This window comes from Anas platyrhynchos, chromosome 6 (genome assembly GCF_047663525.1).
Source record: "Anas platyrhynchos isolate ZD024472 breed Pekin duck chromosome 6, IASCAAS_PekinDuck_T2T, whole genome shotgun sequence".
Lineage (NCBI taxonomy): Eukaryota > Metazoa > Chordata > Aves > Anseriformes > Anatidae > Anas > Anas platyrhynchos.
In genome coordinates, this window is record NC_092592.1 from 29,085,053 (window position 1) to 29,112,633 (window position 27,581).

The 27,581-nt window shown below is 38.0% G+C and overlaps 2 protein-coding genes across 4 annotated transcripts in view; one reads left to right on the forward strand and one right to left on the reverse strand.

Annotated features, from left to right (window-relative positions):
• The first annotated feature begins 3,446 nt into the window (after nt 1–3,446).
• Nucleotides 3,447–27,581, forward strand: part of LOC101796130 (swi5-dependent recombination DNA repair protein 1 homolog) — a 67,759-nt gene continuing 43,624 nt past the window's right edge. Inside the window, exons 1-5 of one of the 2 annotated variants that reach the window (XM_013103169.5) lie at nt 3,447–3,956; nt 4,271–4,387; nt 5,513–5,625; nt 6,699–7,079; nt 7,293–7,988. In XM_013103169.5, the coding sequence (XP_012958623.4) occupies nt 5,530–5,625; nt 6,699–7,079; nt 7,293–7,484 (669 nt within the window). In that variant the 5' untranslated portion in view covers nt 3,447–3,956; nt 4,271–4,387; nt 5,513–5,529 and the 3' untranslated portion in view covers nt 7,485–7,988. Of the gene's footprint in view, nt 3,957–4,270; nt 4,388–5,512; nt 5,626–6,698; nt 7,080–7,292; nt 7,989–27,581 lie in introns of those variants that run through there. The other variant, XM_005008920.4, reaches the window with a different exon arrangement.
• Nucleotides 8,996–27,581, reverse strand: part of CFAP43 (cilia and flagella associated protein 43) — a 51,550-nt gene continuing 32,964 nt past the window's right edge. For both annotated transcript variants that reach the window (XM_027459882.3, XM_027459881.3), the window contains 20 exons: nt 26,525–26,602; nt 25,955–26,080; nt 25,436–25,540; nt 24,608–24,724; nt 23,581–23,781; nt 21,737–21,943; nt 20,877–20,966; nt 20,003–20,080; nt 19,124–19,249; nt 18,124–18,243; nt 17,935–18,042; nt 16,299–16,385; nt 15,911–15,999; nt 15,315–15,522; nt 14,415–14,527; nt 13,438–13,594; nt 12,477–12,641; nt 10,779–10,859; nt 9,804–9,957; nt 8,996–9,287 (listed from right to left, as the gene is read on the reverse strand). In XM_027459882.3, coding sequence (XP_027315683.3) covers nt 9,130–9,287; nt 9,804–9,957; nt 10,779–10,859; nt 12,477–12,641; nt 13,438–13,594; nt 14,415–14,527; nt 15,315–15,522; nt 15,911–15,999; nt 16,299–16,385; nt 17,935–18,042; nt 18,124–18,243; nt 19,124–19,249; nt 20,003–20,080; nt 20,877–20,966; nt 21,737–21,943; nt 23,581–23,781; nt 24,608–24,724; nt 25,436–25,540; nt 25,955–26,080; nt 26,525–26,602 — 2,568 coding nt within the window. In that variant the 3' untranslated portion in view covers nt 8,996–9,129. The remainder of the gene's footprint in view (nt 9,288–9,803; nt 9,958–10,778; nt 10,860–12,476; nt 12,642–13,437; nt 13,595–14,414; nt 14,528–15,314; nt 15,523–15,910; nt 16,000–16,298; nt 16,386–17,934; nt 18,043–18,123; nt 18,244–19,123; nt 19,250–20,002; nt 20,081–20,876; nt 20,967–21,736; nt 21,944–23,580; nt 23,782–24,607; nt 24,725–25,435; nt 25,541–25,954; nt 26,081–26,524; nt 26,603–27,581) is intronic.

A 27,581-nucleotide genomic window follows, 5' to 3' on the forward strand; every position in this document is an offset into this window, starting at 1 on the left:
ATGACTATGCCAGAGAAAATCCCACATGCAGACACAAAAATAAAAGACATTCTTAGGTTGTTCCCTTTCATTAGCACCGTGCCTCACCCACTTGGTTGTTCTCGCAAGCAGCAGCAAGAACTAGGAAGTCCATCTCAGCTGGCTTTTACCTTACCTTTTCCTTTTGTAATGGCAAATTGCAGTAGCTCAGCTACAAGAAATTATGTCAGTTTTTCTTTTCAACACAGGTACTTTGAAAACTGAAGCAAAAAATGTGGTGGAGCTCAAGCAAGCCCCAGGCACAGAGCAGAAAAGACAGAATTTTGGTTTTGGTTCAGCTTTACACTGATGTCGTCCTGCAACTTCTGCGTAATTAGTGGGCATTTGCACCATTATAAGAGCAGAATCTGTATCCCAAGGTCAAGTTTTATTGTAGTCTAAACTGGTTTTACTCTGGGAATCTGGCCTATGCAGCCCTTCCTTTGCTACATTTACACGGCTGCAAACAAGTCAGAACATTTTTCTGAGGAGTGAATTGCAGCCAGCGAAAACACAGCCCTAGGCCCATGCTGAAATGGGTAAGGATTTAAAAATGTTTGCAGCAGTTAGTGGTTGGGCACAGAAAAACACTCCACCCTCCCGCCTCCGGCAAGAGAAAACATGCAGACAGTGCAGCGAACTTCATGCGTCAGGATCCATCATTTGGCTTTAAACAAGATCAACAGATTTCCAAAAAATGAGAAGAGGGGGCAATGCATATGTGCCTCAAGACTCGGTGTGTTGACTAACATCTCTGTTACTCATTGGTGATGTTTAGGGAGAAAAGGCACGGCTCTTGTGCCCAGCAAGCTGTTAAATGGAAGCTTTGTGATGCCTCTGGCACTCTGGAAGAGAAGAAGCTGTAAAGGCCAAACAGGAGCCTCTAAATCCAGAGTCAGTGTCCTTTACTGCTCCTCTCCTCTTTGGATTTGCTACAAGAGATAATGCCATGGGGGAATACAACATGTTCTTGTCCTGTCAGTGCAGATGCTGAAGCCTGAGTGCTCTCCTGGTAACATAAGATTAATGAAAGAGATGTTCTACAGACAACATCTTTCACTCATGCAGGCAAATTGTCTGCCGTTCACCTGGTGTAAAACGGAAAAAAAAAAATCCAATTGCTAAAACATCACCATAGGAACACCAAAGGAAATAAAACAAGGAATCACATTTTCCTGCTTGTTCTTTAGGGAAACCAGTTTCTCTGCAGGGCAGCAGTATGTTCAGCAAACAGATCCCAACAATTTTTATACCGAGTGCACCATTTCCTATAATATTTTTCTTTCATTTTCCTTAACTCAAATTAGTCTGATCACAAAAGGAATAAAAATAATCCAACAATAGTTACTATAATGCTTAACTGTGTGCACACGTTGGTGAGCTTAACTGAAAAGCACACAAAACGCCCCACAGTGTGCCATACATATGCCAGCATCAATAACACATGGACAATCTCTTTTTCAAGGGAAAGAGGCACACTTTTTGAGAGGAAGGTTTTAGTCTGGCTGCTCTTTGCCATCTTTAAGTGGATAGCGATACCAAACACTACTGGGTTTCTGCAGAAGTACTGGAAGTCACTGGGTAGTGACTGAGGTTACTCTCCAGTTCCCAGCTTGGTCAGGGGCCTCCTGCCACATCTTGGAAAAGTTACGTAAATTGCAGGACTACTCACATGTTTAAACACCCAGTGAATCCCTAGGTAAGCTTAACAAATGGCTAAACACTTAATACCAACCTGAAACAGGACCTCTTAGAGTGACTGCCCAGCAGTGAACACTAATGATAAAATTTCCTTTTCTCCCCTCATTGTGTAGTCCATCAAATACCCAAACCCTCCATGTGGAACCATCTTTCTACATTCACAGGCTCAGGCTGCCTGGAATTCACCCAGGGTGGGGCACATGGGCGTTAATCTAATAAGGCAGCAACGATAATGCACAGGATGACTTTTTCATGTTGTGTTCTTGTAAAATCTTACTGGAATCTTAGCTGGCAAATGATCTAAAATCTCAAGCTTTCTGTTGTTCTTGTGCAACACAACTGTTAGCGTGTCTGTACAACAGAGCATGAGTAATTTAAAAACGGGACCATCCTAGAGACAGAAGGAAACATGTTGTGAACCCAGAGACATGTTGTCTCAAAGCTCCAGTGCATTTGAAAACCAACCCACCTGATGAATTTGCAGCAGCAGTTCTACTAGCAAACCATTTTTTAGATACTTAAAAAAAATGTGACAAAAAAATAGCTGCAAGTATTTAAAAAAAATGGGCTAGATCACATTGGGGCTCAAAAATGTTTCAGAAGTTCTTCAAATACCAGTAGAGGTATTGTGTGTGTTTTTTGCTAGATGTTTATAACTGATCATACAGTTTCGTCAAAGAATCTAACTTCTGATGTTTGCTAAATGTGTATTTTCAAATATTTAGAAATAAAGTTTAGAAAATATGCAATTTCACACACAGTCAATCCCTGTACAAGGAATAATCTGAAGGCCCAAATTCTGGTTTCCAAAACAGAATTCTTACAGATGGGCTGTGAACGCTTTTGTATCTTTTACTGTTGATGTTACGAGAGAAAAAGGTTACTGTCCTCAATGTAAAATTCTATTTGAAATTAGTGAATCTATGTATACTTTTGGCTAGAAGCACAGCAACTGCTAGCATTGACCGTGCTCTGTGCTTACTCACCTCTCAGTTATCCTGTTTCAATAAGATGAGAAGTTACAGGAAACAAAAAGAAAATTCATCATCCTCATCCACAGTTGTAAGGAGGAATCAAGCACGATACTCATGCAGTTCTGCTACGCAAATCAAGGGAATGATCTATGGAGACTGCAGGTGTGTATTCTCCACGCACGCTGACCAGCAAAGCTGTGTGAAGGCAGCGTGGAGCAGCTCACCTGGAGGCTGGGAGCTGTTGCTGTTACGGTCACTTCCAACCATTTGCTCAGTCCTGACACAGTTATATTGTAAAAACGTTTTATATGGATCACTTTTGAGAAATGTTAAAGTCCATTTGGGGGAATGAGGCCTGCAGCACAGGAGAGATCTTTGCTGACAGGACACTTGCTTGAGCAGTGCCTGCACATCATGGCGATGTAATCCGGCACCAAACCGCATGACTGCCACTGCAGCTGGGGCTGCTCGTTGCCATTTTCACCATCTACCTGCCTGCTTTTCCAGTCACATTTCTTCATTTTCACTTCTCCTCCCTGCACACCTGAGGCAGTGTGGCTCAATTTGCGCTTCCCAACCTATCTCCCACTCCTCAGGGTGTGCTCCCCGGGCACAGCTCTCCCCCTTCACTGAGGGGACAGCACCTGAGGCGATCACCACATGAGGCAGCATCATGGTTCCCTCAGCACTGCCAAAATGCCTGGGCTCGCCCCACCGACCCCTCACGATGCCGAGCGCCCCATGGCGCAGCCAGAGCCCCTCTCCCTGAGGCGGGCGGGCACACCACAAGATGGCGCCCAGCCTCGAGCACCACCTGGCGCAGAAAGCAGCCTGCCCATGCTGGCCTGAGGAACACAGCAGGCTACAGAAACACACATAACACCCACATGGGGTAGTAGTGGTGGTGATGGTGTAGGGGACACTACACAAACCCACCCCACTGAACACCGTAAGGCTGACTTTCCCCGCACGCAGGCGCAGCGCCGCCCGCCCTCACTGCCCGCGCAGGCGCCGCCCGCGGTCCCGGGAGCGGGGCCCCCTGAGCCGCTGAGGGGCCGTGAGGGGCCGGGGGTGCTGCTGGGGACGGGTCCGTCAGGATCCGGTCCCTCAGGGTCCAGCAAAGGGTTCTGGGGTGCTGGGGAAGGGCTTGAAGAGTGTTCCCGTGGGCGAACGTCCTGTTAAAAAGTTTAAGGAACGTGTTTAAGTAACGGTGTTAGTGAAGTGTTGTGAAAAAGTCTTCGCTTTGCTCAGGGTCGCTTGCAGGCAAGTAATCCGCGTTGGGGTGTAAAGCCACAGGGTTTTGTGGGTTAGGTTTCGTTTTTGAGAGAGTTGAGCGAGTCTGTTGGGGCTAATCCATAGGCTTGAAGTTATTTTTGCTTCTTGGTAGTAAGAGAGACAAATTTATGACAAGCTCAGTACTGTATAGGTATGATAAAGCGTTTTGTAGTCTTGCTTGGATTAAGAAACAATATCACAGATGGGGTCTGTGGGTTTCCTTTTTAATGTGCAGATTGTTAAAAATTCCCAATTAATTTGACTTTCTGTAGTAATTATGTCCTTTTTTTTTTCCCTAATAGGATGCCATAGGTTGAATTTGGAACAACCGGAGGGAACGCTGACTTGACAAGACAAATGAAGATGAGTAGATAACGGAGTTGTCCTTGGTACAGAGCCAGGAAGAGCAGAGCTGCTGGGTTAGTAACACTTTGGCATGTTTCATCTTGGAAGAGGAAGCCCCTTGTGCCAGTCCTGTGTTGCCCAGCAACTTCTTTGTGGGATTTTATTTTTAAGAGGCTTGTGTTTTGAAATTCCCAGTGGCAAGTTTTAGGTAAACAGAGGGCGTAGCTGACGATTTTCCAGCTGCATTTTGGTCATTAGCAGGTGGTTCACAAGTGCTAAACTAAGTCAGATATTGCCAAATCAATTTAAAGTTGATACATGCTGAGTGGTGTGATTTATCATTTTAATTAAGTTGCTTTTCTGAGCAAACTGGGAATGCATATTGTAATCTAAAAGTCCACTTGTATGAGTAATTACTTTTTCAAGAAGCATTCCCAGAAGGATCAAATGAAATAGTAGATTATTTTCACAGACCTGGGTACCCGATTCTTTTTTTTTTTTTTTTTAATAGAAAAGATTAATTGTTTATACAGATGGACAATAAAAATCTTGTGGCTCCCAGCAATCCTTTTATCGCTTCTTGGGTTACAGTTAAACAAAGGACTGGTACTTCACAACCTGGCTTTGTAAGGATTTTGAGTTAGGCAAGCAGTAGGAGCCGTTCAGATTAAGAAAATATTTTGTTTGGAGTTAGCTTTTTTTTGATGAGTTTGGTGTTGTAGGATCTGATTTGGATATACAAGCATAGTATAGTATGTCAAAGTACTTCATAAGTTGTCTTGATCCTGCGTAACAATTGAAAAAAGACATCACTGCTATAGATAGCACTAGGAGGAAAAAAAACAAACAAACATAATAATGGAGAACACCTAAAAAATTTTTGTAGGATTTTTCATCTCAAAGAACAAATACCATAGATTTTTATTACTGAGGGAAAAATAGTACAAAAAATTCATAGTCAGATCCTTTACACCAGTTAGTAGTGCCATTTGTCACCTTGAAGAAAAGGTATTCATAAAACAAGATTCTATGTAGTGCATAAAACCACTGTGTAACTTCAGCAGGTGTCTTTTTGAGTGTAACAGTTAAAAAATAAGCTCTAGTATTTCTTCTTAGAGTTTTTTACTCATTTCTGCAGCCATGTGACTCATAATCAGGTGAAAAGGGTACTACGTGTAACTCATTTTGTTTTTTAACAGAGACTGACCATCTCAAGATGGAAGAACCAGTGTCTGATAAACTGACATCTTTGTGCAATACTCCAAAGGACTCTGGCACAGCAGCTCCCCAGAGGACTGGTTCAGGGAAGCAGGTATAAAAACTTGTTTTTCCAATACTGTGATTCTTCATAGTAAGAAAAATGCTTATGAAATCAAGTAGTTGGAAGGTAGCTTATACGTACAGCTACAAGGTTGTGCAGGTAAGGGGCGTGAGGAGTGTTCTTGGCATGCCTTGCTCAGAATACGCATATGTTTGCTGTGAATAAAGTGATGTATTCACTATTAGCAGTCTATCAAAAATCCCATACTAGTAATTTTCAATACTTTTTAGTTTTCTCAAGTCAAAGTTTTCTGGGTTCCTTTATAGGCAAAATGTGTTTCCATGCCTATTTGCACTTGAATATAGTACACTCTGATTGTAGTTCAGATATTCTCCATAATGCCAGACTCTTTTTGGGGTTTCTTCTAGCAAGCATACCGTGATGCTGTCACACTCACCACAGTGTGTGTTACTAAAAACTGCATCTATGCTGGATAAAGCTAGGTTGCAAATGTTCGTTAGCTAATCCTTCTCACCCATATTTTAGTATTTTCCCACAGGTAGAAATGTTAGACACAAATGATAAAAATACTTATTTTGAAGAAAAAATCACTTTTTAGATGTTCATTAGTGAAGGACCTCAAAGTATGAACAAATTGAAATGAGGTTGTTACAGATACTTACAAGTAGAAAACGTATGTTTTAGTGCTAATGCAGAAAACATGTGGTGGGATGCAACAACAACAACAAATCTTCATTAAACAAGAGGAGAAATCAAACTAGATGAAATAAAATCAGCAAAGCTGATATATGCCATGTCTTTTGCACAAAGACTAGATGAGTAGCTTTCCCTTAATAAGGATTATTGGATTTGTTCCTAGACAACATGGAGGTACGTTTTCCAGTAAATTGCCCCCGTGTGTGCAAACACACCTGAAAGGAAGGAATCAACTTGTTAATTTTAAGTTTACAAATGCTACAGGGACAATTCAGAAGTCTGGTTTTACAATTATCTTTATGTATATGACATATTCTGCATGGAGTTCAGTTTCGGTTCTTTGAAATTTGATTAAAGATGAGACTTTTGTGATCTTTCTCTCTTCTGCTGTTCTTCATTTTCTTCAGCCAATGAGTGCAACTCTAAGGGAACGATTAAGGAAAACAAGACGTTCATTTAATGCTAATTTTACAGTGGCAAAGCGGCTCAAAATAGACAGTGAAGAAAAAGACTGTGCTGATGTTGACACAGAGCATCTGCCACAAAAAAGTGTGGATTGTTCCAGGTTACAAGATGGTTCTGAAAGCCTGGAAGGAAACTGCACTGGGCATACATGTTTCAAAAGTCCCTCACAGGAGAACAGTCTCTGTGAATCAGGAGAGAACGGGGTTAGGGTTGATCTTAGTCACCAACAGTCCCTGAAAGAAAAAGTAAGGCTGGTGAAACAAGTGCAAGAGAAGGAAGAACTGCTTCGAAGGCTCAAACTGGTCAAGATGTACCGATCTAAGGTGAGGAGAACCTCTGAAAAAGCACTTATAAATCATGCTTTGAAGTGAAATGGAGTCAAATCTTCGTTTATTGATTTAAGTTACAATACCAAACCATTTAGTTTGCGTGATATTTGTGTATTATCTCAGTTTTAAGCATATTATAAAAATAGATTTGCAGAGTATGAAACTGATTTGTCATTTGCTGAAATGTCTTTTTTGTCCCCATTTCAGAACAACCTGTCTGAACTGCAGGCTTTGATAGCGAAATGGAGAAGCAGTACCCAGCTGATGCTCTATGAGCTACAGTCAGCTTTTTCTGCAGATGGCAAGAAAGTGAGTCTCAGTCAACTGATAGATTCTTTTGGGTTAGAAGACCAGTTACTGCACTACAGCAGAACAGAAGAAGATTTTGTAGACACCTAATCTACTGGTGCAAAGCTTTCAATTACACACATGCATAAGCAGAAAAGACTGAATGAATTCTGATAACCTTAGAAGTGTCGATCAGACAGTGAACTGTGTTTTCCAGGACGTTTTCTCATGAGCTACGGGTGAAACTGTACATAGATACGATAGGCACTGTAAAAGGCATTACTTTACAGAAGAGATTGAACCCATGCTGACTTCTGGAAAACACATTTTCAGATGCTGGTCAAAACAGTTGCCTTTAGAGGAACTGTTCCTCCTAACCCTTCGGCCACAGCCTGTGGTAGTAGAAGGGAAGGGTAGAAAACAGGAATTGACATCTGTCTGCTGTACTACATTATGGGAAAGCTGCAATGTTCTGTTTTTTTTCCCCCCTTTGTATAAGAAAAGTGCTCCCTTGTCTAATGAAGTGCTTCAACTACAGCATTGCTTACCTTTCTGCAGTAAAGCTGAATAAAACAGCATTTCATTTATCCTCCAATAAACATTGTCTCTTCAAAATGTTTTTCTATAATTATTTTAATTTGAAATTGCTAATTTTCTCACTTCAAAACACACAGTGGTAGACTCTTCAGCTTTTATTCTCCTTAAAATCATCACTTACGTAGTGTAACAATACATAAATCTCTCCCGTGAATATTTTTTCATATGCAATCACAATTGTCATTGGATGTACCTTAACTGTTCAGTATGGATGCTATTTCTCCTGTTTTCCTTAATAAGGAACAATTCCTTAGATACTCAAGTGGAAAGAAAATCACAGATGAAATAGTTTGTTGCAACACTGATAGGCCTCTAGACTATTATTAATTAGACTTAAGTTTGGAGTCACAAGAATTCTTACTCTTACGAATAGTGAATGCTGCTGCCTGCTGAGAATTAAAGGTTATTCAATAATCTCTTCATGATTACTGATCACAGTTTGAGTATTAAGAAATTATTTCTTTTTGCCTCTTTAGCTTACTGAGAAATGATGATGGGGCTTCCTGATAGGGGTACTTCTTTTCCCTGAGACCTTTGGCAAATTTGGAATTCCCTTCTCCTATGGAAGTTTCAGCAGGAAGAAAAAAAAAAAAAAAACATTGCAAGAAGAGTGCAAGATATAATTAGAATCCTTAGAGACTTCAGTTAGAGGTGATAAAGCAAAAAAGCAGCTGCAGTGAGGTTAAAACAGAAGTAGTTTTCCTTATAAGCATGGAACTTTGATGACCCTAAGGGATCAAAGTTAATTAATGTTCTTAGAAAGGGGTAAGTTTAGATTTTATGTGAATTTATGGAAGTGGAAGAAAAATTAAAGCATGGAAGAGAGAAACAATTTGTAGATGTAAAATCACATCTTTCTTGCTGTACTTCATTTCAAAATGTCCTCCAACTGCATATTGCAGACTAAGGATATGCATTCTACAACTACATCTTCTGCTTATTTTCTGTAATGAGCTATATGTTTATATAATCAAAACAGCAGAAAGATAATACTAAGTATAAAATATATGAAACAGACAAACGTGCATCTTTCAAACTGGTACTATTTTAAAAGAAATTACAGAAGAAAGTGTTGAGAGTTTAGGGAGAGAAGGTGTATGTCCAAACTCTGGGTCTTAGACAAGACCAGTTTCCTATACATCTACCAGGACTGGGCTTTTTAAAGAATAGGGAATGTTCTTGATCTCAGTCTTTCAGCTTCTGCCTGAAGAATTCCAAACTCTTCTTCTTGTTCCCTTAGGAGATCCCGCAGGTTTTTCTGCTTCAAAATCTCTTGGTAACGCTGCTTTGCGTTCCTTTCAGAAACACGCTGTATGTCTGCGTAAAACAAAATAAAAAGGGTCACCCTGTACATATAGTGGCTGCATAGTCTTTATACTGGACCTGCTCCAGAGTTATTCCAAGTTCTGTATAAAATAGGCAAGCCTTTTAAGAAAAGGCTTGCAGTTAGTTTTAAGAGTCTTTAGTGAATAAGGCAAATAAATAAATAAAAAAGACATTGGGTGCACACCCAAGGTGTTAAAACTGTTTTACTAGTGAAAAGAACTATTCAGTTTTCCAGTCACGTACCCTTCTCAGCTTCTTGGTCCTCTGTTCACTTGACTGTATGGAAAGTCAATTAACTTTGGCTACAAGAGCACCAATCTCTAGGTATGATCTTATGTAAATAGCATTAAATATGGTGTGGTGTAAAAGCTAATTGTGCACATAGTGTGATAGATAGGAATTTTCTTTTCCCTTAGGTGATGCTGACGGAGAATAGGACTGTCTAGCTTAGGAGGTGTTTTCTGAATGCTCTTTGCTTGTGACTTAAAGTGTGTTACTGTGACTCACCAGCTGCCCGAGACATATGCCTTCTTTCTGAAACAGACACAAGCATTTCCTTTAGCTGAAGGCTGAGCTCATAGTTTGCCTGCTCTTTTAAAGCGATGCACTTCTCCAACTCTCTAATTCTTTTCTGACGGTTCTTCGTATTCTTCTTGTGCAGCTGTCCATTTCCAAAAGAATAAAGCAAATGCATGAGATAATACAAAAGACAAACTTTTGATGGAAGCCTACAATCTTCAACACTGTCTTGTAGCTCAATTCATTTTCACGTGCTTTGATTTGCTAGCTTTACTTTGTATAGTGTCTTTCAGTATGCTTTATGGAGTTCTAATACAAGTAGCAGACGAACAAAAAGGCATGGGCCAAGGAGAGAGAGATTTAATAGAAAACTTGAAAGACAAAGCAGGGAAAGGAAGTCAGTGGAATCAGCGCATTGAAAATACTCCCTTGGCTGCCAGCCACTGTGGAAGATAGGCTATTGTGCTGATGCTGTCTTCAAGGGCTGTAAAGGGCCAGGGTAAATACCAAAGATTGAAAAGGAACACAGAGAAAATGGAAGCTGATGTCAGCTACAGTAACCTGGAGAAAACCCAGTGGAATCCCTTACAGACAAGGATAGTCATAATTTAAATGTTGAAATAGGTAAGGGAGCCAGCAAATCAGATTGCTGTGTCTGTGTTATTTTGAATATAGGAGGGTAGTGATATATGAACTGACCGGTAGTCCTACAGAGAAACAGCTTTAGGCAACTTGAAAAAACTATTGAAAGATGAATAAATACGTAGGTGTGTATATGTATATGTACATTCATCTGTGTGTGGAGTTGTGGCTGTGCTTTAACAGTCCTTGAGTTAGCTGAAGGGGTGGTATGCTGATGTGGGATGCTGTTATTCCTTACAAACACCTTTTGCTAATGAAGGAGAGGAGTTGCATTTAAACTAAGGACGTCTCAAATGCAGTGGTTCACTTAGGAATAATTACCTTATCCATGACATCAAGAGTCTGCTTCATCACTGAAATGCGGTGGGCAATGCGGCTGTCATAGTTCAGCACGGTTAGGAACTGAGAATTAAAAACAGAAGGAAAGGAGGTTGTTAAGCCTTTGCTGTTCTCAACAGTTCCACACTTCTGTAAAGACAGTCATGACATGTGAAACTCAAAAAAAAAAAACCAAAAAACAAAACAAAACAAAAAAAAAACAGAATTAGACACAGTGGAAGACCTTGCTAGTGATCATAAATGGATATGTTAAAGATAGTCTTGCCATACAATAGACCATGCAGCCATTAAGAAGCATTATATGTTTTGATGGAAACAAAGACCATATGAATTTGTTGTGAAGTTGTCAAAAAAACCAACAAGATATACTTTTACTTATAAGATCGTCAAAGCTAGCACAGGTGGAGGCCAAATGTGCGCAGAAGACAGGTTTCTGTGGATGTAACATTTATCTTTCTGAAAAAACATCCCACCAAACTGACAGATAACAGTTCTGCGGTTTGTCTCCAGTTAAAAGAAGCGAAACAGAAAAGACCCAGCAGGCTCCTTGCCTGCAGCAACAAATTGCTTTCTTTCACTTTTTCTATGACTAGCCCTCATTACAGGCATTCTCAGGTCCTGGCCCCCACGTATTTCTCTGAGCCATGTTTCTTTCTGCTCCTGTCATGGTCTCTGTTGCCCTTCCTACTAGCCCTGCATTTCTACTCAAAAATACCATTGCTATGGGCAAGGACAAGTCTAACTGGCAAACAGTGCATCTCTTTAAGTGAAGTTTGACATAACGTAACAGCGACACCCTGGTGATAAAGTTGTTGCAAGAACTTTTCAGTGCATTGTCTCATCACCTCTTTGGAAAGCTGTTTTGCTGATGTTAGTTTCAGAAGTCCCATGGCTGTGATTCAGAAATGAACAAGCAGTTTGGACAGGCAGAACTAATGAAGCCTGAGCAGAACAGATGTTTGGGTTTTCTTCTGATCTTTTGATTGAATTGCAATATCTTTACTCACTCTCCAATATTCTTTATTTTCCCTGTGCTTTATAGCTCTCCCCACTGCAATATCTCCAGCTTCCCTGTCCTCCAACATCCATTACTTTGAACCTTTATTTCCCCTACCTCATCACCGCAAAAACAGCTTTACATCCGATCCTGCAGCACCCTCACACTTCCTCTACCACCTCGCTTCTCCTCTCTTCTCCCAGGGGTATCCCCATTGCTCTCCCACAACCTTTTCCTGTTTTTTGGCCTGCCAAATGCATTTCTTCAAAGCTGTGTAGGTGCTGACTGGTCTGCCCAGCTGCTGTTTCTTGCCTGCCAGACATAGCAAACAATTACCTGTCATTCTTCTGCTGGTACCAAGGCCAACAAATGGCACTGGGGCTCAGCAAGGCTTCTGTATGAGCTCTATCTCTGAATACTGAGCAAAAATTACAGTATTTCTGTGAGACACCAGATGGGTGCACTTGGGAACTAGTCAGGGATAACTTTGCCCTTGTTTACAATTGCATTTCATCACTGATCAATCTCAAGAGCAAAACTTCTCTTTGGAAGCTGAACTGTTGATATGTTAACAATCAGGTTTCTGGGTAGCAATAAGAGAGTTAAAATGTATAAACAATTGCAGAAGAGGAGGCAGCAAAATTCTCTGTGGTATAGAGTATAAATTAGAGAAAGTAACTCACTAGCTGGCGATCTTTTGAAATAGGTAGCACTGCAATATCTCGAGCCTTCTGTTTCAGATCTTCTATTTGCATTCTCATTTTCTTATGTTCCCATTCCAACTGAAATATCACTCTAGAGAAGTCTTTACGCTCCACCATGCTAGCAATCTTTTTTTCTCCTTGAGCCTGAAAAAAAAAAAAAAAAAGATTAATCTTAATTAACACACACTATGGATTATGGAATAATTATTTGCAACAAGATGGGCAAGCTTCCAAAGTGATGATACTAGTAAGGAAAATGTGCCATACTGCAGACTCTTTCCAGACTTTGCCCAAGATGGTTATCTTTTGTGGAATTTTGTTCCCTTTTATGCTTTGTGCCACAGTGTTGGATCATAGGAGGAGATGAAGAAAATTACAATAAACCTTTCTCTCTACATCTTGCAATCTTTTATAAGAAGGCTAAGGCATCTGATCTCTACAAAATACAAACTTGCTCTGTATAAGGTATTTTGCAGTTGTTGCTGAAGGCTTTGTGTATTAGCAGTAAAAGGCAAATTTACAGCTAGAATGCTTAAAGTATGATAATCGATTTCACCTTACATAAAAAGGTGTATCAGTTAAACCTTAATGTAAGCTACTGCTCAGCATGACTATACGTTTGCCTTGAGAGAATTCTAGGACTGTAGCCCAGGATATTAGGATTTTCTATTTACAGCATGTTTGTAAGTGATGGCATGTCTAAAAACTGTTGTCATTTCATTGATCTGAATTGTATTCATCAAACATCAAGAAAGCAGTCTGCACTGCAATCTCTATATCATAATAAGGGGCATTACAGAATTCTTAACAGCTTTTAGTTTACAATTGAGCCTCCTGGTGTGTAGTAATGAATTGAAACTAGATATCAAACTAGAGAAAAAACAGAGTCCCTGAAGACCAATATATTTATTTAAAAAAATTAGATTTCCTTATAAGTTACCATGATACTGGAATTCAGCTCTTCAACAACACTCCTATTAATGAGAATGGCATTGGTGTAATCTGGGATCTCAGTAATTTCCAATTCCACCTGTCCTTGTTTTAACAAAAACTGGAAAGTCAAATCCAAATGAAATTTCATCTTCTTCTCCTGCAGCCTAAAATGGCAGAAAACAAAAACAATGCTCAGTGATTTCAACTTAATTATATAAATCCCCCCGTGATGCTCAAAATGTTTATTACTGATAAGTGGTATGTTCATGTAGGGCTTACTTTTTGACACCCTGTCTTCTATGTGCTCCAAAAATGACTATGGAGTTGGCAATTTATTTCTGTACATAAAGTTGTCAACCACTAGATTCAGTTTAACAATCTCTAGCAGCTGTTCTGAAAGGAAATGTCTTTACCAAACAAAAGCCTCAACAACAATTGAAAAGGAAGTGAAGGAGACTCCCAGCAAGCACTCTTTTTTGCTGTTGTTTTTTAATTTAAATTATCCTGGGGTTTGCTCCTGAATTCCAATGAATGTGAAGATTATGTCATGTGCATGAAAAAAATGAAATCAGCTCAGTGAAGTCAGATGTTGTGTGACTGAGCTGCAAACTGCAGTCAGCAGTGATCACTGTAGCTTCCTCAGGCCTACATGAGCAGAAGTTAGTTGACCCAGCTAGCACAACTATGACCTTGAAGGCTTTTTGGCATTCACTGTAAGAAACAGCTTTTGGGGCAGTAAGTTTGCATCAAAGACCGTGCCATCTTGACTCATGTTGTTACTTAAAATGCTAGGTTAAGACTGGTTTGGGCTTGCTCACACATGCTGCAATCACACCTCACCTCTGAAATATCTTAGCTCTTTTAGATGAATTCTAGATAACAGACTGTTGGAGAGTACAGCTGTGTAATTCTGTATGTGACTTCTGGTTCTGTGATGGTGGATTATTAATATGGAGCTGAACATAGGAAAAGAGACAAAATTACCAAATGAGTTCTTGGGAAATGTATTCTATGTCTGACTTAATCTTCTGATCTTCATCCATTCTTCTCTGGAGAAAGGCCTGCATCTCTGCCAGATTTAGGGCTTTCCACTTCACCTAAACAAGCAACATCATGGCATTCTGAACTTTTCCAACTTCGTAAGCATGTCAGGACAAGCAAGAAGAGAGCATAATATCTTAAGAGGACATGTGTGTGTAAATATAAATATGCTGCCTGATATTTTTGGAGTCCTAGTAGAGCACATGACATAGAGGTTAAAATTCTTACATTCAGCTCAGAAAATCATTTATTCATTTATGTATGATTTACTGACATCAAGGGAAATCATTTTTTCTTCTATCTTGGTCAAATGTACCTACATCTCTGGAAATTTCAGATTTCCACCTTCATGCTTTTAAAATAAGCAAATAGTTCACTAGAGCTTTCCAGCAATACCATCTGTTAAGAATTGCTCTTGGTGTTGTAGAAGAAAATGGTTATACATTGGTGCAGATGCAGCATGCTAATGGGAGAGAAAGACTCCAACAGATGATGAAAATCAAATACTCTAATAGGCTTTTTAAATAGAGAAAAGTTTCTTCTTATTATTATTTTTAAATAAACTGTATTAAGGTTTTAATTATCTTGATCAAATCCTTCCACCCTAGTATGGTAATGTTTGCTCTGAAGGAGAACTAGAGCCGGTTTCTCTTCTTGACATTTCTGTTATTCTGAATTGAAGGTGACTAGAGGTAACTTAGTTGGTAACTTACCAACTCAGATGCAGCTTTTGTATGCTACATTGTCTCCTCACTACCAGTCTAACCCTACATTGAACTCCACAGAAATTTTAAGACCTGAAAATACTGAGAAGTATAGTGGAAAAGTGAAGGATTTACATACCAGTTGCTCACTCTCCATTTTACTTCGTCTAGCTTGACAAAACTGTTCCCATATAGATGGGTCTAAACCATCAGGCATGTGCTTAGGATTATCCAGCTCATCCATGGCTTTCATTAAACAGGTGAGTATATCTTTGTAATCTTCAGTTGAGGCTGAACAATTCCCATATGGGTTAGCGGTGTAAGGGAGCATTTTTCTCACTGGGGTCCTAGTGTGCATACACAGTACGTGCAGTATTTACTTATTTTTTATTACATAAAAGAAGCTAATACATATAACTGAATATTTCATACTCTCAATCTCTTGAAGAGCAAAAAGGTAAGACAACGTCTTACACAAAATAAGAATATGTTTTTGAGACCTGATGATTATTTAGATTGCATTTAAAATAGATTTTGTAGAGTAGATAAGGAAATGTTAGTATTCAAAATAACAATTGTTTATATGATAGGAAATTAAATACTGTTAACCAACCAATAAAAGCAGGCAGTCTACTGATAACCAAAATAATTTGGATTATTGAAAGAAATAGCAATCTCATTCTTGAAACACAGGTGATACTAGTATTTAAATAATTCTAATCAGGGTGAACTTACCTTGGTCGACATTTGTAAAGTTGGAGAAGTTCATCAAGAAGATCTTCAGGAACGTCAGCAAAGTCCTTACTAAAATCACTTTCTAGATTCTAGGACAGAAAAAGAAAGCTTCCTTGTCATTACAATGTTATTTTTAAGAAAGCAGCAACTTACCCATATCTTAACAATGCAAAATATTGTGCTTTTCCAAGCTTTCACAAGCATTGAGGAAATGTGGACCATTTCATAATTTTTTATATGCATATACTCTCCTTCATTACCTAATTTCAGCATTCAGCAAATTGAGCAGAGCTCATCCCATGCTTAAAATGATGTATGTTCTTATTACCAAGGCACGGCATTAACTTTTTTATTCCTGAATCTTGCTTGTGTTTCGCTAGAGTCTCACCTTATCTTCAGCTATTGCATTTTCATATGCATCACTGTGAAACTCAATTTTCTCTTTTGTATTCTGGATTATTCCTGTAACGTTGACCTGTAGCAAAACCAGAGGATTTCAAGAATGAAACTCAACCAGAAGAAGCACTGAATGGCTATTCATATACACTGATGAAGCTGACACCTTCTCAGTTCTAGAGAAAACCTTATGAGCCATTTTTAAGAATACAATTCAGTGGTTTATTTGTAGATGCAGCTTAGAGGTGAGCAGGTATGAAATTCAAGTATTCCACTGCTTAAGAAAGTATGAAATTTGTGTAAGAAATTATACAAATTCTTCTAAGTCTTCCTTTTATATTTTGAAGGTGAGGATCTATGTTGATTCTTGTTTTTACTTGCATAGAAATTTCCTTTTCCTTTCATTTCATCACGTCATATCAGTCAGAGATTCTCAAATGCTGCTCAGTGAAAGGTTTGTGACTGTAGAACGCAATTTCCCTGTTAGTATGCCACACGTCAGGATATGAAGCTTATCTGTTTAATCAATGCTGTTAAATGTTTGTACTTTGCTGGGGAGACTGCTTTGTTGTATTTGACAGTTTGCGTGGACCAAAAGATATACCAATGGGAATATTTAGAAAATTCTTAAAAATGCATTTTGAAAAATGTAACTTGGTACACACTGGGCCTCAGATAACTTTAAAACTAGTTCAGCTAGTGAACTAATGACACAGACTAGACGCCTACATTGGAACCTCTGCATGAAGCTCACATACAAACAGTTGCTTGCAACTCCAAACAGAAATCTCTACAGGTTGAGTGGGAAGTCTGACATAGGGAGGCACTAGTGCGTTCCCTGTGGACTCAGGAACACCTACACAAAGTAGGCAAATGGACAAATATTGTGCCGTGAGCCAGAAACAACCTGCAGACTACCACTTAGATCACCTGAATCGGACAGGTGTTGGCAGGACACAGGAAACAGAACTGTCAGACACAAATATTACTTTTGGCAGTAAGCACTCATATTGAAATACAGCTCTACTACTTGCGCTCTCCAGTCTTTTTGTTGACTTGTATAAGGTATGGCAGGGACTGGCATACTCTTCAGGAGATTAAATTTGTTGATATGCTTTTAACCACATTGTACTCTGTATTATGTTCAGCTTCCACACACAGGTGCTCGTGTGCTACCTCTGCCTGTGCTTTGGGCTGACAAACACAAGTCAGCATGGCCCTGGACTACATTAGATATCCCAGAAAAAATGTGATGGCATTACATGTTCTTTTGTGCGTCTTCCTGTCACAAATCGCATCATTATGGTTCTGTCAGATTGATATGAGATACTCAAAAAAAAAAAAAAAAGGTATATAACAAATAAATAGCTGTATGCCTTCTCAATGTATGGAGCTTCACCAAAGAACTCCAGATGAACCAAGATGAGTTTCTACTCAAAAGAATGTGTTTATATGTAGATGTATTTATAATGTACATCTTCTGTACACCTCAAGAAAAAGTCAATGGCCCTGTAAACTGCCAAAAAAATCATTTACAGCAAAATGCTGATTTGGAAAGAGCAATTTTCACTAGAAACTATACTTCAAATACTACATTTTTCCTAAGAATGGCATTTAAAATAATTTACATTCTCTTTCTGCTTCTTCATAAAGAAATGCCGAAGTCCAGCTTCTCTAGTGTCCAACTCTTCATCCAACAGTAAAGAATAAATAAGATTGACTATTTTGAGTTCTTCCTGTGAAAAGATTGTAATAAGAATTGTTAACATTCCTTCTGCACAGAGGGAGAGATGAACAATTCATGTTCTCTGACATACCTGATAGATGACCATCTCTAAAGTCACTTTTCTTTCAAAGAGCTTGCATACAGTCTCATCAAAATTGTGCGTTGTTTCCTGTATGGAGGCTTCAAGTTTCTTCCATTCATTTTCCAGTACCTGGGGAAGGGAAAGACAAGAGAGGAGCAAACATACACAGCAGAACAAATTCTCACACAGTATACTGAAGAATGCTGGAAAATTCACAGTATGGAACTGTATCTCCCCAACAAAAAGCTTTTCTTTTTATTTCCCTTAAGTTTTTATAGTCCTGTCCTGTATTTTTCCTCTGTTTTCTTGCAACAAAGTTGTCTAAGCTTTTTATGCACTTTTATCAACCGGCTAGTTTGTATTCCTGTTAATGATTCTGAACAGCCGTTTTAGAAATTCTAACAGTCCATATTTTGCATAATCAAAACAACAGCTACGTTCTGGAAGACAGTATTTTCATGACTGGCAAAACAGAAGGCATGATTCACATTTCTTTGAATCCATCCTAACAGTATTGTGGGTTGTTCCAGGGACTGAAGCTATTAATTTCCATCATCAACTAAGTACTGTATTTGAAAGGCATTAATGATGATTTTGTAAAAGAAAAATCCCTCAGCCAAAAGGTCCCAGAAGTTACATTTTTCGAAGAATAATGCTGCCAGACTATGAAGTTACGTTGTCCAGATACCATTTTGAAGGATAAATGACATTGTATTATTTGTGTATGGCATCAGCTACTCTGGGAATGGAACCTGAAAAAAACGTTTCAGGAATAGTGGTCTATTTTGGAATGAAAATTACTTTTTGTCAGATATCACAAGTTTTGTCATATACTAATTGTTATTAGTAGAGACTGCCTTTTTTACTGTCTAAGCTACAACTTATGTAATATGCTGCATGATCTTCATTCTTCATTTGTTAGTATTCATTTTAGAAGTAGATCCTGAGAAAAATTAGAAAGCTTCATTTATGCGCACTGTGAACAAAGCCCTTTCTCATTTTAATTTACCCTTCTACGCTTTTCTTTTTCTTCATTCAACTCCTTCACTTTTTCCTCATACTCTCTGAATATTATAACTTCTTGATCACTCCATTCATGTTCAGGCTTGGATATAAAAGGAGGTGGAGGAATATCCTGCAAGTATTAAAGACAAACATGCTTGAAAAGCAATTTTAAGTCTCCATCAGAATACTAATAAACTACAATAAGTATCAAATTTAATGAGAGGTATTAGAGACATGTAAGATCTAAATAACATACACGTTCTATTTCTGTGGCCTGTTGCTTGTACCAGTAGTTTTGTTGTATATTTATGGTCCTGTCCCCTTCCACTTGATTACAAAATTTTCTAGTGGATCTTGTAAAATACGAGTATGTTGTACTCAAACATACTGTGGTCAGTACAAGACATATCATATTTTCTGTTACAGAATAAGTGGGGTTCTCATTTTCTGAAACAGATTAATCCCATAGACAGGGTTTGGTCTGCCTTATCCTTTCTCTGTGACACTCTTGTTTTCTTCCTCTCTTACTGTAACAACTTTATTTGCTGAGTTAAATGAAACACACTATTTTTCTGTAAGATCACAGCAATGGGCAATAGACACTTTCCCCCATAAAACAATCATTGTACTGGGATTATGTTCCTATGGGATAGGGACTTTGGGATAGGAACAAGTGTTGATGGGTAAATCATGTACAGGCACTAGAATCTTGTAGTCTTGAGTTCACTATATGATCTTTTAAGGAATTTAACTAAGCATAATGCAATTCTACAATTCTTTGTTTTCTTTTATTACTAAGGTTGGAAATACTTGCTAATTGCAATTCATGTTTCCATAAAAAAACAACAAGCTACCTAAATGATACAGCAGAAACACAGCTTACAATTTTCAATATGTCTTCCTTTTGGACTTCTAGCACTCCACCCATCATGTCATTAAGAGCACGTAGTCTTTCATTGTCCTGGGAAAGACAAATAATATTTTAGGATACAAAAGAAAATGTAATAGTTGGAAGTTTTGGGAATGGTAATAGGGCAGTTCACCTCTAGATCGCCAATAGGATTCTACTGTGTCACTAGTAGATTAATGCTTTTTGGTGATGCTTGTGAGAGATACTAAAGGTCTAAGATTTATATTTTTTTTCTGATAGACAGATGGTCATATACCAAATAACTTCCTAAAACTGCAATTTTGGCAGTTTTGGAAGCAGTTCATAGACTACACCTGGCCAGTTTGCAGGCTAGGATGAATGAAGTTGTATGTCTTATGGATGCAAGTTGAATGTCTTACTGTGCATCTCTTTTGGGGCCAGAACCCTTTCAGGCTTTTCACAGACATATTTAAAAGCCAGAGAAAAGCACTGTGATCTAGTCTGATCCCTGAAGAGCAGAGGTCAGAGAAACTCAGCCAACAAGCTTGTATCAAGCCCAAAGCTCTTGGCTGAGCAGTAGCATACATGTACATTTAGAGATGTATCTAGTCCCCAGTCTCCCAATACAGTGTTTTAAATTGCTACAAAACAAATTTTTAATAACTGGGAGTGTAACACCAAACCTTTCTTCCCCCCTCAGCTTCTCTGTGTAGATGTACATGTAAGTGTAAATGATACTCAGGGGGAAAAGGCACACTTTGTCATTACTTAGCATTTTTACATTTACTCTCCTATACTACTTTACCGGAATATTCCAGGGCAGCATTAACTAAATAGCCCAATCAGCAACAATGGCCTGTTCAGTAAAAAGGATACAACTAAGTACCAGAGCAATAAGGCGTCTTTCCATTTCAAGCTTAGCCAGCATTTCTGCTCTCTCTCTCTCTTGCGGAGTCAAGTACTTTTCAGCTTTAATCTGAAAGAAGGAAATAGGGTTCTTATCAGGATTTTTTTCTCCAAACATGATCACACATGGATTAAGAAAATTTGGAAAGATGGTGTAATATTATTTTTATTCATAATTTTTTTTGTATCTCTGCTCTATGGTGATATACCTCAAGGAAAAAAAAAAGTTCTTTAGAACATCTCCAATAACTATACTGAAAAAAACGCTAAAATATTCACTACCGTCCTTCTTGCTGATGTTAGTCATAGTTTGAGCGTGTCTTTGGGTTTTCTGACAGTAGAATAATAGACTGGTGAGAGAGAAGACAGAAGAGGGAAAAGACTGACTTACAGAGCAGTTGAAATAAAATAATATTTTGTATCAAAAGTACAATGTTTATATATTATCAATTTGATTTAGAAGTACAGTACTAACTATACCTAAGTGCCTAGATTCTTAGTTTCTGATGCTCAGAAACTGAAGAAAAAAACAGAGAAACTCTCATCTATTGAAGTGACTCGCTGCAAGCCTGATTTGAGTCTTACCAGGAACAGGGGTAAATTGGACCTAATTTATGGACAATTAAAAACTTCTTAACAGTATTTTGTTCATTTCAGAGAGGCTTATTAAGAGTTTTCTACCTAAAAAACGAGGGGAAGCAAAAAAGCCAGACAGATGATTTTACATACACAGACACATCTGTTTTAAGACTTTTCAATACTGACACAATGGCTGGAAATGAGAAGAATTAGAGAACTGTATTTGTGTGGGTGAAAGAGAAAGATTTCTTTTTCAGGCACCTCTGAATCCTGAACAGTGAGTACTTGCTCTGGCATCTCATCATCTGTAAGACCTGGCTCCCACACTTCCACTTGGAGGTCAAGTTGAGCCAAGATTTCTTGGATCTTCAGGTTTCTTTCTTTCACTCTTGCTATCTCCTGCTCCTTTTGTCGTGCAACTATGTCAAATTCCTTATTAAAAGCAGTTTTCACTTTGTAAATGATGTCCTGAAATACCAAAAAAGGAAACAGCAATGCTCCACAGGTCCCATCCATCAATGATTATATAGTACTTCTCAGTTCTTTGGAATCATGAATGTGTGTATTTGTATGTGTGACAGACAAAGAAACTGGTAAGACCCCTCTGTTATAAGGGCAGAGTTCAAGCTTTGTTAAGTGGACAACTTTTTATATATTTATTTATTTTTGCCATTTGATAAAGATTCTGAAAGACACATACTGTTGCCAGAGCTAGAATTAAAATTAGGCTACTTATATTTGCTATTTTTTTGCAGTCTTTGTGTGAAGGAAGAAAGTGCTTCAAATTAAAAAAACACATGACCTGTGATTGTAGAGACTAAAACACAAGAGCAGGAGAGCAATGTTAAGGACATACTTTCCTGATTTTTAAGTGATGTAGCCTGCAATTTTTATACGCGTTGAGGTGATTTTCTGTCTGACATGTAAAGTAAATGGTTTTTAAAGCATATATCCCTAGTGGATATGTTCTTCCTTTTTAGCCTAAATAATTGTTCTCAACAAAGAAAAGCACAATATTAAGAGAGAAAACTACATCTCTCCTACTGCATCACTTTACTAAAAGAAAAAAAAAAAGTGAAAAGAATTTCAGTTCTACCATTAAGCTTCATATTTTGAGTTGCTTAGATGTTTGTGATTTATATTACAATAAATATTTCTATCCATGGTTATTTCATTGATTTCTAATATACTAATAATGTAGGACGTAACACAGCAGGATGACAGACAAGGTACACTATTGCTGGGAGAAAAAAGGCTGTTCTCAATGTCTAGCTAGCCATCTAGCTCTGACCAAGCTCACTATCTGGGCCAAGAAATCTAAGTGCCTCTACAGTTAGAGAGAGGATATGCATCTTTAAAGCCATGCAACAGAAAGATCTTGTTACATTCAAGCTTGCATTTAAAGGTGTTCCTTGTGTTTCTTCCCCATCTACTTCAAACACCAATATATCTACCAGATTTCATATATTACAACACATAATCATTAATCTCTGCTACCACACACAGTCTTAAAGAGCTGTAAGGAGGCAATGCTTGATAGTAATTTAACGACTTCTACCTACCTTTGTAGATCATCTTCACAGGAAGCCTTTTTTGTATTATGGTTATTAATATGCTGGTTAGGGTACGAAAAGTAAGAGAGTCTGATAGTACTGAATAATAAATAACAGAAATACTGAAGGCTCTAAATGAAGGGATGGTGAGATTGGAAAGAAAGGAAGTGGTATGGGTATCCAGCCTGTCTTTCATTCAGCAGCAAATACTAGGGAAAGAGGTCATGTTTCCACTGGGCAAGCTGAAATGCGCAAAGTAACTTTGTCTATACAAACTCTTACAGTAAAGCACAAGTGGGTAAATAAAAACATCCTCAAATTGGGTATCTGTCTTCATATAGATGTTTTTCTTACAGACTTCAGCTGGCAAGACCACGTGGTGTTCTACAACACCATGTGCATTTATCAGCTTTCAGTGCAGTAACAGAGACCTGTGCAGCTCTCCATTATGCAGTGCAAGTCTGCCCAGAAGCTAACAGTGGCTGTGACTGCTGTGAGAACCAACAGACACGACAGTGTCACTGCAGTAATACAAATTTAAGAAGTAGTCACCTTCAGTAATACTATTTGATTGACTTTCTGCTCCCTAGAGTTCAAGTCCAATTGGTGGTAAAGCACAGATGTGTCTCCACCATATTGAGAACTCAGACTTCCATCCAGGCAGCAAGATGTGCTAGCACCAGCCATTACTTCTTCCGCTTTCTCTTCTTCTTCTTCTGTCTCTGACACAGTCTCAAGACTTTTCTTCTGAACCTGAATATCACAAACATGATAACTATTAATTTTGTAAGCAGTCCAGTGGCACATGCATGAAAAAGTACTAGAGGTTCTATTCAGCAACTAAGCCTTGCCCAGCAATAAAAATAATACAAGTCAATACATGATCATATCTGGAACACTGGGTCCAGTTTTGGGTTCCCCAGCACAAAGACATGCTGGAGCAAATTCACCAAAGAGCTACTTATACACTTAAGAATACAAAGCTTCTAAAATATGAGGAGAAGCTGAGAGATCTAGGATTGTTTAGGCTCAATAAGAGAAGACTTGGGAGGAATCTTACTGATATGTATAAAAACCTGATGGTGGGGAGTTAAAACAACAGAGACAGACTCTTCTCAGTGGTATCCAGTGATAGGATGAGAGGAAATGTGTATACATCAAAATACAGAAAACCTAATTTAAACATAAGAAAACACCTCTAAAGTGAGGGTTGTCAAATACTGGAACAAGTTGCCAACAGAGTTTATGGAAACCCATCCATGGAAATACTCCAAACCTAAATGGATATGTCCCTGAGCAGATTGCTGTAGCTGACCCTGCTTTAAGTAGGAGGGTTGGACTAGACTTCCAGAGAGTTCTTTCAACCTCAGCTATTCTGTGATTCTGTAATACTGATATATTTGTTCTGAGTAAGAACATAGTTCATCTTTGCTTATCTTTTTATTTTTATTTGGACAATTTCTACAGCAAGAAAATTGAGCTCAGAAATATAGCTCTGTAAAGAAGGATTAAGATGCCTATTCAATTCAGAACATCCTGATCCAAAATGCCTTTCTGCAGTACTTCAAAGAGATTGTACCTTAAGATCAGCTGCCTCGATCTTCCTTAACTGGAGAACTTTCTCCAAAGTTGCCAGCTCTTCTTCATTAAGTTCTTTCAGGGGATAATTCTGCACTTCACAAGCTATATGGAAACACTGCTCAAAAACAAAAACTGAGTTAAAAGGTCTTCATAAAGCATTTATCAATTAATTTGTTCTATACCTGAATGTTAAACCGTTACAATGACTGAAAATCCAGAATAAAATTGAGGAGCAAATAATATAGCAATATATTAAAAAATAAGACTAAAAGCGCTTGCTTTTTTGGTAGTGAAAATGGTTGATTTCATTTTTTTGTTGTTGTTTTCTTCCTTTTAACAATCTGTGGATGTAGCATTTTTGTCCTGGGAATTCTACCAGAACTAGATTTTTGTAAAAAGACTTGGTCTTTCACCACCCGTGAGATAATCCAATAGCACCAGTTAGACTAATGTTCCTCTCTTTGAAATAGGCAAAATCAGTGCTAAATTTGGCCTTTATATTTTGTAAAGTAGAAGTCATACTCATGGCACACAGAAAAATTATATTTACCACTACTTCAGGAAAACTGCATAATGATATTCTCTGAGATCAAGGAATTAAGGAGTTGCATATCTGCTTATCAGCACTCTTACTCGCCTTAGAAGATAAAACTAGCCAGGGTCAGAGAAAATGAACAAAATGAAAAAATTGCATGAGGCCTGAGAAGTAAGCCCTTTCCCATATTATAAGTAAATCAGAAATGTGTTATACATCTATTTATTTAGTTTCTGTACCTAAAGGAATCAAAAAAATAGTAGAGAAAATGTGGTGGAAAGCAGAGGTTACCTTAACTGTACGTCCTTTTACAGACATGGAGTCCCAGCACTCATGTCTGATGACATTTTGCAAGTAGCAGTTGGCTAAAGTCTCCATCTCAATCTTTTCTCTCACCTTTCAAGGTACATAAAATAACATAAGACAAAGTGCAAAACAGGCAGTTTCTATTGATTTACTGAAATAACACTAACAGATTAAAATAATTACTAATGTTTAATTATATTGTACTTTCAGAGCTACCTTCTCCAAAACCCTGTATCACATGATATTGAAAGGAATCTTTTTATATGAGAGAAAAAGAATCCCAGAACTTCAGCATACTGTCAGAGTTACAGTTTCTGGCATAATTCATATTCCAATTAACAGTGTCTGCATAAAGTTTCACCTACTTCAAAATGTGATTTTATTTTTTTTCCTACTTCTCAGCAGCAAACAGCAATTTTGAGATCATCCTCTTTGCTCTTCAATCGTTCTTTTTCATTTTCACTGCCACTTTTAAAACATCTCCCCACCACCATTCTGTCATACCATGGCCACTTCTTGTTCAGCCTCTGCTTGCGCTTTTTCCTGTTCTTCTGTATCCAAGTTGAACTCCTGTTGCTCCAGTTTCTCAATGTCTGGCACCTGTTCATTTTCATGCAGCATTTTCTGAATCTTGTTTTTAATTAAGAAACAAAAATTAATTGAATGCGAATAGATAAGATGCTATTTTTAACATTGTAGAACTTGATACCAGGTAAAATGATTTTAATTGCCTTCACTTTTAATTGTTTCATGGTATTGGTTAGAACGGTCTGCACACAGCTTGTGACAGAGTGCTACATGAATGTATTTCATCTTTCTTTTAAAGTTGATTGAGATGCAATATATGAAGTTCTGTATATTTTCTAAGAATCTGTCTAAGAATCTGAGTATAGCACCTGAAGAAGCATGTCTCTTTATTACCCATCTGCCCAGAGTTTATGACAAAACTCTAACAGAGGTCTAGGGCTGGTAGCTATAAAGGAAATAAAGGAAATTTTTTTGAAAAATTTTCAAAAAAAAAAAAAAAAAAAAAGAAGCTGGGAAGTCAAGACATTATTATTGAAAGAAACGCACAGTTTTACGCAGCTTCTTAATTCCCATTTGAAGTTCTTTCTTCTGGTCAGCAAACCTCTCAGTCTCTTCTCTCATGACCTGACATACAACAAATATATTGTTGAAAGACAAAAATAGACAGGAAGAGAAAAAAGACTGGAATAATCTAAAGGAAAATTATCTGTACAGAAAGCAAAACTCCAAAGGGAGATAACTGAAACAGACATAATGCTAATTCAGAAGGATGATTCTCAGAATTGTTCAGGAGAAAAAATTGTACTAGCAGGTTACATCAACAGAACTTAAAAGAAAGAAAATATTAAAGAAAGAAGTAATCACAAATTAAATGAATCTCAAACAAATTGAACTGGGTAAAGCACACTCACAGGATTTGTTAGGTGCCATATATTTCCTTAGATCTGTCATTGGCACTAAGCATTTTTGGTGGGATATTTAAAAAATGAAGTAAACTAGTATCTGTTACTGATTTTCAAAGAGTGAAATATTATTCTTTGCTGCTACAGCCTTGCTGTAAAAAATTTACAATTGCTCTCCACCTCTGGAATTTTCTTTCTAAAATAAACGTACAGCTTAAGGTAAGATGATAGCTATTGATTGCATGGAAAGGGAATGTGATTCTGACATTACATGGACTATATCCTCTAAAAGTCAGGTGCAAATCTCCTAAAACATTAATAAGCAGTTTAACTCAACCTGGAACCACATTGCTACACTTCGACCTTTGCTTCTTACCACCTGTACCTAAGATGACACTAATATTCACATGGCAGTTATGTGGATGCACAGTCATGTGGATTTGACAAAAAAACATCCAATGCAGACACTCAAAGTATGAGTGCCTGTGTGAAAGAAGAAACAGGAATATATGTCTGGGAGAGGGATGGAAAAGATTCCACACTTTCATTGGAAGTATGTCTTAGATTCACTCCATTTACTTGTGAAACTGTATCATAATTTGGACTGTCATTACTTAGATACTTTCTGAGATACAGAAAGCAATGGTACTTTGTAAAAGACAATTATTTTGCCATCATTCGACCCCAACAGCTGGACAAAA